Here is a 10000-nt window from a genome sequence, read left to right on the forward strand (position 1 = left end):
ACTTGCTCAAACCAAGCGATTTGACTATACTTAGAATCAGGGGAGACAATGCAACATTTCACTCAAAAAAAAAAAAAAAACATTTTTTTTTTTTTTTTTTCGAATTTCGAATTTCGAATTTCAATAATAAAAGTCGACCTTGATAATAACAACGATTATTCGAAAATTCGAAATTCGATGCCCATCCCTAGTAGACATGTGGCCAAGAATAGGGTTTCCTGACATTTATATGTACTTAATATCGACGCCGGGGAAATACACAAACCAAAGCATGAAAGCATACAAGAGCCTGGACGCGTGGTCGTACTTCAAGGCTGGATTTGTTGGCGACATTAAAGTAACGAGGACAGCAATGGATATTCTGGTTGTATGTGGAGAGGTAAATATTTATTTTATTACAACTTTTATTAAGAAAAATATAGCATACGCTGTCACTAACACACGCTAGCTTTGTTCAATCATAGTGAACACTGTCACTCATGTAACGTTATATCTGTACAGGTAAAACACAGCCAGAGAATGAATGAGCCCTCATTGAAACCCTGGATAGCTGCAGAGAAGACCGGGACCGTTTCATTAGCTTTCGGCAGCCTGTAAAAAGATACCTCCGACGCCTTGTTGAATCTATTTTTACAGTCAATGGCACAACAGCACGTTCCCATTTTCGTTGTTTTCTCGCGGAAGCTGAACGCTAAACACCGTGACCCGGCGGCGCCACCTGGCTTGTTTAGACGTTTTGACACTCACTGCAGCTGAGTGGGCGTACCCGCACTGACTGTCGCGTCCGTGACGTCACGTGCATTCCCTCTCTACGTTTCTATACTCCTAGGGCCACAATTAAAAAAAAATTTACATTAAAATCCAAACAGATGACTTGCTCTATCTTAATTTTCAATGAATAAACCATTTGTGCAGCTAACTCACCTGCAGTAGTTGTGGCTGCCCAAACCCCCCTCTCCGTTGGGGTACTTGAGGGTGTTGTAAGGGTGCTGGAAGGTCTCGTTCCAGAAGAGACAGGGCTTCCCCCCCTGTAAGCTGGTCTGGTTCTGGAACCCTCTGTAGTCCTCTCCATTGGCAGTGTAACACTCTGGAAATGGGAAAATTGAAACAAGAAAGGGAGAGAAACCATATTAAATGTGAATTTGGTGTGTGTGTGTGTGTGATAAGGCATTATGGGTCTATTCAGATAAGAATCAAAAGCCAAGTGGGCTTTAAGCAGGCATGTAATGGGGCAGCCACATTAAGCGGAGTACACTTAATTGAGAATCTGGGTTGAGTGAAATTGTCCCGTGTTATTACAACGTTTTAATGAATTTGGAACGATCGCAAGACGATAGGTTTGTGGGAATAATCGTATTCTTCGCCCGGTCTCGATTCAAGCTGTGGCCAAGCGTGTTAGAGCGAGATCAATCACACAGCATTGTTTCAATTAATGTCACCGCATGAGCTGAGGGGAGGGGGGGGGGGGGGGGGGGAGATATACAGCGAAAGCAAACATGGCTTGAATTTCAAGGAAGTTGTATGACAACCACATGGGAGAGAGAGGGCCGGTTCCCAAGGCAAAACAATGGTCGGAGCACGGCTTTTCTTCCACGAGACAGAGAATTCAAATAAACAATGGCTGATGGTGATGGGAGCCTGATGATCATCGTCGCTCATCGCACGGGGGCCTCAGGGGGCCTCGCGTCAAAGGTTTTTACAGCTTTGACTCAATCCCTCCTTTGATTTATTACGACGGAAAAATACAAATTTCATACTTTGTTGTTATGATTACTCCGACTGCTGGAGGTGCTCATGACGGCTACAACTGTCGACGGCGCAGGCTTCTCCTGCAGTGTAACTAACCAGCAATCTGGTTTCTCATTGTAAACATTAAACATGAACAACCTCGATTTTTGCAAAAAAAAAATCAACGACCCTGCAAAAAACGGTTGCAATGGTTGCGAAGCTCTGATATGCATTGCTCATTCTTTACATGTGTATTATGTGCTGCTTACTGGTGTTAACTTGTCTGCATTTCAAGATGTTATGAAAGAGCAGATGGAACACAATCACAAACGCTCTCACATCATGCCTGCCAATCACGCGTTAACAAAAAATAGTCGACTTCCACGCTTGTTTGGCTCGTCTCCACGGGGTCTTGTTGCTATGTACGCGGTTAGCCAATGACCGGTCCCTTTCATCAAGTAGAGCTGTCTCGGCTGAGTATGAGCTAATGCGTCGCAATATGACAGTCATTATGCCCCTTGGTGGAGCCAGCTGTGCTGCAAGATCTTTCTGGTTCTCTGTTGAGTCCAAGGTTTCCCAACTTCTCCTCTCCCCCAGCTCTCTTCTCCTCTCCCCCATCCTCTGTTCACCTCTCCCTCACCTCTCTTCTCCTCTCTCCCCCATCCTCTGTTCACCTCTCTTCTCCTCTCTCCCCCATCCTCTGTTCACCTCTCTTCTCCTCTCTCCCCCACCCTCTGTTCACCTCTCCCTCACCTCTCTTCTCCTCTCTCCCCCACCCTCTGTTCACTTCTCCTCTCCTCTCCTCTCCTTTGCTCCCTCGTCATCTCCTTTCAACTTCTCCCCAGAGGAGCATCTGTAGTTTGTTGCCAGGTCTGTCCCCCTGGATGGTAACCCAGTAAGTCAGCTCTGCAGTTAGATGCTGTTTCACAAGCTTTAGAGGCGCTGGGCAGCATCGATAATGGCAGTTCACAGAACCAGACTCCAATAGAGTTGTTTTCCTATCTGTGGGAGAGAGCGATAAACTCGCAGATCAAACTCCGCCGAGCAGATTATAGAGAAGGCGGTCGTTAAAAGTGAACAAATGTGGAAATGTGGGGCCCCAAATAAGACGAAAGTTGCCAAAGCTCTCTGTGTGTAGTAATTGGATAACCACATTTTCCATCCTTTCCAACGCTTACAGCACAAACTTATAGATTGCCCTCGTAAAGCTAGTTTGCATGCACACACTCATACACACCTCCAGCATCTACCCCCAAAAATATACTGCTAACACTTAATTTGAGAGTAAAATCAGAGGCCCGGCTGTTCTCAATGTGTCAGCTAAAGTCTCTCTCTCTCTCTCTCTCTCTCTCTCTCTCTCTCTCTCTCTCTCTATCTCTCTCTCTCTCTCTCTCTCTCTCTCTCTCTCTCTCTCTCTCTCTTTACTGACTTTTTCATCACAGACTGTGTGTACAGACACAGCAGGGATGACATGGACATAATGAATGGGGAAGAAATGTAATAAACAAAACAAACAAACAAACAACAACTCTTCCAGCTCTAACGCCTCGCCAGAAGGGCTAAGTAGGCCATGCTGCTGCTGACCATGACCGACTGTGCTGTTGTCAGGGTCAGATCCTCGTGATGGGACACCAACAAGTCCAAGAAAAGGGCACGGTCCAATTGTCGGACTCTCTTCACATATAGAGGAGTGGAACATGAGCAAAAGGTGTGATAAACGCTGGCAGGAGCTTGCTTGCACCTGTCACACAGGTAGGGTCTAATCCCAGGGGGGAATTTTTGCAAGCTTGACCTTAGACATACGAAGCCGGTGTAGAAATTTAAATGGAATAAGGCCATGCCTCACATAAATCCATGAAGAGTGAATACTTTTTTTTTCATGTTTATTTTCCCCCCTTACGGATTTTCCTCCCACTTTCTCTCCAATTGTACTTGTACTTGTTGCTCCACCCCCCTCTGCTGATCTGATCTGGGCCGCTGTGGTCGCATGTCTTCAGTGCCCATGCATGTCCAGGTGGGCTATCTGAGTTTGCATGTTCTCCCCGTGTTCCCCTGGGGTTCCCCCATACAACATCGATATGCCCCCCCCCCCCCCCCCCCCCACCCTAAAAAAAAAACATGCAGAAGATGGTCATCTGACCAGTTACAACAACATTATTTTGAAGTTGGTCCCCGGGCGCTGTACACAAGAAAGCTGCCCACTGCGCCTGGCCTGCCCCCCCGGAGGAAGGACAAGCCTGGATGGGATAAAGGCAGAGACTGTGTTTCACCGGCCACCGTCAGCACGGGTGTGTGTGTGTGTGTGTGTGTGTGTGTGTGTGGCTGTCCACATGCGTGTGTTGGGTGTGTTCGTGTGACAAATAAAGACGGGTTTTGTCCGTCCAGTTCTTCTTCTGATACGAGTAAACTGATTTGTAAGTAGTGAAGTTTATGTGCTGGACTGCTGGTAGGGCAGAGCAAACTCATCCAGGAGTGGCGTAAAATTTGCCTTTAACAATCGAGAGTGAGATTTTGTAACAGATACGCCGAGATAACTCCATTTATTATTTGCCATCGTAAACGGTAGCCAATGAAAAAGGAATTTGGCTGGCAGCAGTGGTTAAAGTATTTTTTAATTAAAAGTCGTTTGGGTGGTGGTGGTGGTGTTCAGTCAGGCCTATCAGCCATCCATCGTCTGGCTGACAGGGGCTCACCTGCAGTAAGGAGCTGCAGGGTGTCATGTTCCTGTAATTATGATGCCACTCTATTGTCTGTGAGCGGCTCCACTCTCTCTCTTAGCAAATGAATACGGCCTCGCAGCTCGTTAAGCCACCTGAGAGAGAGAGAGAGAGCGGCTGAAGCGGAACATCACTTCATCAAAGTAGAAAAACAGCTTAATGGCGTTACGAGAGGGCTCACGCACTCACCGCCCCGCTGAGAGGGGTGAGATATGATATGTATATAAATAAATAAATACATAAATAAATACATAAATACATAAATAAATAAATAAATAAATAAATAAATAAATACAAATACAAATACAAATACAAATACAAATACAAATACAAATGCAAATATATTCTTGGGGGGTGAGGGAGCATGAATGGAGCAGAGCAGATGATGGACTTTCCTATCGGGGCGGCTTTAACGCAGGAGGTAGAGCGGGTCGGCCAGTGACGCAAGGGTTGGCGGTTCGATCCCCGCTCCCTCCCAGCTGCTGTCGTTGTGTCCTTGGGCAAGACACTTAAGTTAACCCTCCTTGCCTCGTATGATTGGTATGAATGTAGACATGAATGATGGTGGTCGGAGGGGCCGTTGAGCGCCGATGTGTGGCTGCCACGCTTTCGAACCACCGGTACGAATGGTGTGAACGAATAATGATTCTGTGAAGCGCTTTGAGCACTTGGAAAGGCGCTATATAAATCCAATCATTATTATAGTATTTACATTTTTGTAGCTGTGGGGACTGGGGAGCCATGGCAGCTGAGAGAACGTGGAGCAGACACGGCCATGGAGAGCTTGGCTCCAGCAGGAGAGAGAGAGAGACAACCATGAGTCACTCTTCTGTCCCAAAGCAATCGCAACCCAGTTACCAGTAACCCCCGTCAGCGAGGATACCGGCGTCTGGCAAAAGACAGGACAAACCCACTGCATCCCAAATGAGCTCACCTCCTTCAAATACCTTCTCCTCCAAAGGAGCGGACATTGAAATGGACCGATCTCGGCCGTGTGCTCGATGCGCCGTATCGAACAGGAAAGATGCAAATGACTTTGTGAACGTCTCCTCTGCTCTCCTCCTCCTTTGGGGAAACTTGAGCGCGGAGTTTCAGGACGAAGCGGCGCTTGTCTGCACACATGGGCCGCTTGGAAGGAACGAGCCGCGTGTTGGCAATCACCTCGGCCCGCTGTGGCCAAGTTCACTTTCCAGGACGAGATGGTAAATATGGCAGCGTTTTGCCACCGGGGGGGGGAGAGGAGGGGGTGTTGATGTGGTTTCTAGGCACCATTTGCTTGCGGTGGGAATGGGAAGTAGCGGATCTGCAAGGACTCCGAGATAAGTGAGGCCATCGTAAAGATGAATGAAGCATTTAAAAGGCCCTGCGGACGGCCACACATCCATCAACTTAAGGAAATGGCCCCCCGCTTTAAGTTGGAGTGGAGTGGTTCATCCCTGCTGTCCTATAGAGGAGCTGAAGAAGAGCTCATCTGCCGATTGGACCATCGCCACCTCAGACCCTCCACAACAACACCCACAGCCCAGTCCCGACCCCACACCCCACCACACCCCTCTCCTTGTCACCAAGCAACCGTTGCGCTCTCGTCACACGGGCCCGGGCTTTCTTGTGGTCTCATCACAGGCCGTGATGGGAAACAGAACCACCACCGCATGAAAGACAGAGAGAGAGAGAGAAAGAGAGAGAGAGAGAGAGAGAAACTCCTATAAAATACATGCAGATCTACAAATAGAAAAAGTCCGGGAAAGGGAGGAGGAGGACTCGCCCTCGACCAAGCCCTGCGCTCACATAATACCGCACCGCCCCGGCAACAAGGGAAAAAAGGAAACAGCAGAGGATCGTTGAGAGAGAACTAATCGCCCTGTTATTATATTTGTTGGGATTTGTGGCTAATGACTCCCACATTGTGGCTAATGACTTCCACATTGTGACTTCAAATGCACATGATGCTCAGGGGGGGCACGGGGCTTCGGTCATGTGATCTCCAGAACACAAACAAACAAAGCTCGCAAACAAATGGTTTCTCTGAAATGCGTTGCCAGGTCACACAAGAGCACTTATTCGTTGTGTTTGCTACGAGGGATGAAAACAAGCGATAATTACAGACGACTGCTTCCTCACAGAGCGCTGACATAAAAGAGCTTCCTTCCATCTTTATTATATGCTTCCAGCACAGCGGACAGCCAATCCGCCTTGCTGCATGAGCAATATTCCCATTATAATCAAATTACATACAATGAGTTCGTCATAGGAAGTGCTAGCTGCATGCTAGGCTACATGAGGATGTACCATGTTGCATGCACTAATACCACCAACAACTGCAAGCAGGATGCATACACTACACCAGTCAAAAGGACACACAATTTTCTTGACTTTTACTATTTTTCACATTTTAGAACAAGAGTAAAGACAGCAAAACAATTAAATAAATAACATAGAATTATGCAGTGACCAAAAAAGTGTTAAACAAATCAAAACTACTGTATCTCTATTTCAGATGCTTTACTGTAAAGTAGCCAGCCTTTGCCTTTGGAATGAAATTCATACATGGGCATATTTATATTTGCAAATAACAACAACAACAACAACAACAATATTCACGCATTTAAGCAAAAGCCTTTAGAACAAAAGACAGGCTTTAAGGCATCCAATCAGGTGTGTCCAAACGTACAATGTTTTAGACACCTGCCACGGTCCATAAACATAAAAAAAAAAAACTATTAATACACAATGTAGGCCTAACCTCTGACTCAATATGTTGCTCCACCGGTGTCCTGGTAGCCATTACTGTTGTGGTGCCCATTAATGTCAGTGCAGTAAGAACAGGGCCAGGCCAAACCAGGCCAGATGTAGTGGCTTAGTGGAGATCTTTTCTGGGGGGCACAGCTGGCTGCAACAGAAGTCTGGTTCCCCTTTTCCCCAACATCATCCATTTCCACATCAAAACCACATCAGACTTCAGAGGGGAGCGAGAAACCATGGGCAGATATCGCAGGCAGACAGTTATACATTTTATTATCCATTTTTCACAGGTAGGGACCAAGGGGCAACCTCTGCAGCTGAAAAATGAAGTCAATGTGGAAGTGCCTTAAACATGCACTCTTTCTATTGGCCAGCAGGGGGTGACTCCACTGGCTGCAAAAAGATATCTGATTGTATAGTATAGCAGTAGAGTCAGTGGGAGAGTGACCCTAGCTCTCACTTGGTTTATTACCTCGAGTTTATGGTCTCAATAGTTTCATGTCTCCTTCAATACAGCACAACATTAATTTAGTAAATTATGGGCCAACTTAAGAGCAAAATAATTTAGACAACAAATTAAGATTAAGTTTTGGAACGTGATTGACAGGTCGCCTGCAAGACGGCGACAAGCAAAATGCCAATCTTGAGGTTTCAAAGTCCACGAAGCAGGGGGTGACGTCACAGTGGCTACGTGCGTGCATATTATTTTTATACAGTGTATGGCAGGAACAGGTTTGGTGGAGGGAAGTGGTGAGGTCTGCTGCACCACATCTCACCTCCCTCCGTGAGCAGGGAGAGGATCTCCTCAAAGCAGCCTCATGCCAAAGCGGGTCAATGAGAGTGCGAGCCCATAATAGCAAAGGAGAAGAGCGAGGGTGACTTGGACTCGGCTGCTGTGATGGAGAGACGCCTCCTGCCAGAGTCACATCTTCGGTCCAAGACTTCTCAACAGGGTTTTTTACAGTTTCTTTTCCCCTTTCATGCTTTTGTCATAGGTTGTGGCCCCGGATAACCAGGCAATAAACTCGAGACCTCATTCAGTCCCAAAATAGCCTCCACTCACTCACCACCACGCTTGCTCCAAAACCTTCCCCCACCCCTCCAGCACTCCCCCCTCCCCGGTTCAGTACCACAGTAGCCACAGACCCACGGGACTCCCTGCCAAAGCGGCTGGGTAGTACCTATAAACATGGCTGCATCTCGTTCTCGTGTGGCCCCTATTATTCAGCTCCGTAATGGAAAGAGACTAATGTAACCCCTCTGCTGGAGCCAGCGGTGGGCTAAAAACCGCTGCCAAAAAACCCCTCCGTTTGAAGTTTGCCGTCGCAAAATGAAAAGCATAAAAAGGGTTTTTGCCTCAAGCTGCTCTTTGGCCCCCCAATTAAAGTGTTATGTCTTGATTGATGTCGAACAATCTATCAGCGAGCATATCAAAGTGGAGGGGGGAAAAAACGTCCACCTTTGCGGTAATTCCCACAGCGGCTGGGACGGTATTTGACTAAAACACAGCAGCACAGATGGACTTAGGGTGGTTTTGGCTCCGAGGGGGACAAAGATGGAACAAGGCGGGACGATTTGGAGTTTTGTTTGGCAGAGATTCAGGCAATGACTGATGGACTGCAGGCTCTGACAATGACGTAAAGGACATCCAGGGACTCGCAGAGGGGGGAGCGGGAAGGGGGCTGGCAAAATGTCGACATGGGGGGACGTGCCAGCCGACCTGACTTCAGGGCGGACGGGTGTCGGGTTCAATGACCTCCCTCTGGCACCTCCTTACCATTTCCACCAGTCACTCTCGCCATCTGCCAAAAATGGGGCCGAATTTCCAAACATGATTAAAAGCTTCTATCACCTCTCTAATGCTGCCTTTGTCTCCTACAGTTACTCACACGCACACACAGGTACACGCTGCACTAACACGTAATATGCACACAATCACACACCTCTCCATACACTATACTACACGCAGCACACACAGGTACCCTCTGCACTAACACGTAATATGCACACAATCACACACCTCTCCATACACTATACAACACGCAGCACACACAGGTACACTCTGCACTAACACGTAATATGCACACAATCACACACCTCTCCATACACTATACTACACGCAGCACACACAGGTACACTCTGCACTAACACGTAATATGCACACAATCACACACCTCTCCATACACTATACTACACGCACACACAGGTACACTCTGCACTAACACATATGTACACACAATCACACACCTCTCCATACACTACACGCACACACAGGTACACTCTGCACTAACACGTAATATGCACACAATCACACACCTCTCCATACACTATACTACACGCAGCACACACAGGTACACTCTGCACTAACACGTAATATGCACACAATCACACACCTCTCCATACACTATACTACACGCACACACAGGTACACTCTGCACTAACACATATGTACACACAATCACACACCTCTCCATACACTACACGCACACACAGGTACACTCTGCACTAACACGTAATATGCACACAATCACACACCTCTCCATACACGATACTACACGCAGCACACACAGGTACACTCTGCACTAACACGTAATATGCACACAATCACACACCTCTCCATACACTATACTACACGCACACACAGGTACACTCTGCACTAACACGTAATATGCACACAATCACACACCTCTCCATACACTATACGACACGCACACACAGGTACACTCTACAATAACACGTATGCACACACAATCACACACCTCTCCATACACTATACTACACACACACACAGGTACACTCTGCACTAACACCTA

At 47.2% G+C, this 10000-nt stretch overlaps 1 protein-coding gene across 1 annotated transcript in view; it reads right to left on the bottom strand.

The window, feature by feature from the left end:
• The window catches only part of kremen1 (kringle containing transmembrane protein 1), a 92194-nt gene that overhangs the window by 62448 nt on the left and 19746 nt on the right, over positions 1 to 10000 (bottom strand). The window contains exon 2 of the mRNA XM_083643852.1: positions 925 to 1087. Coding sequence (XP_083499978.1) covers positions 925 to 1087 — 163 coding nt within the window. The remainder of the gene's footprint in view (positions 1 to 924; positions 1088 to 10000) is intronic.

This window comes from Poromitra crassiceps (assembly GCF_964638095.1).
Source record: "Poromitra crassiceps genome assembly, chromosome: 10".
Taxonomy (NCBI): Eukaryota; Metazoa; Chordata; class Actinopteri; order Beryciformes; family Melamphaidae; genus Poromitra; species Poromitra crassiceps.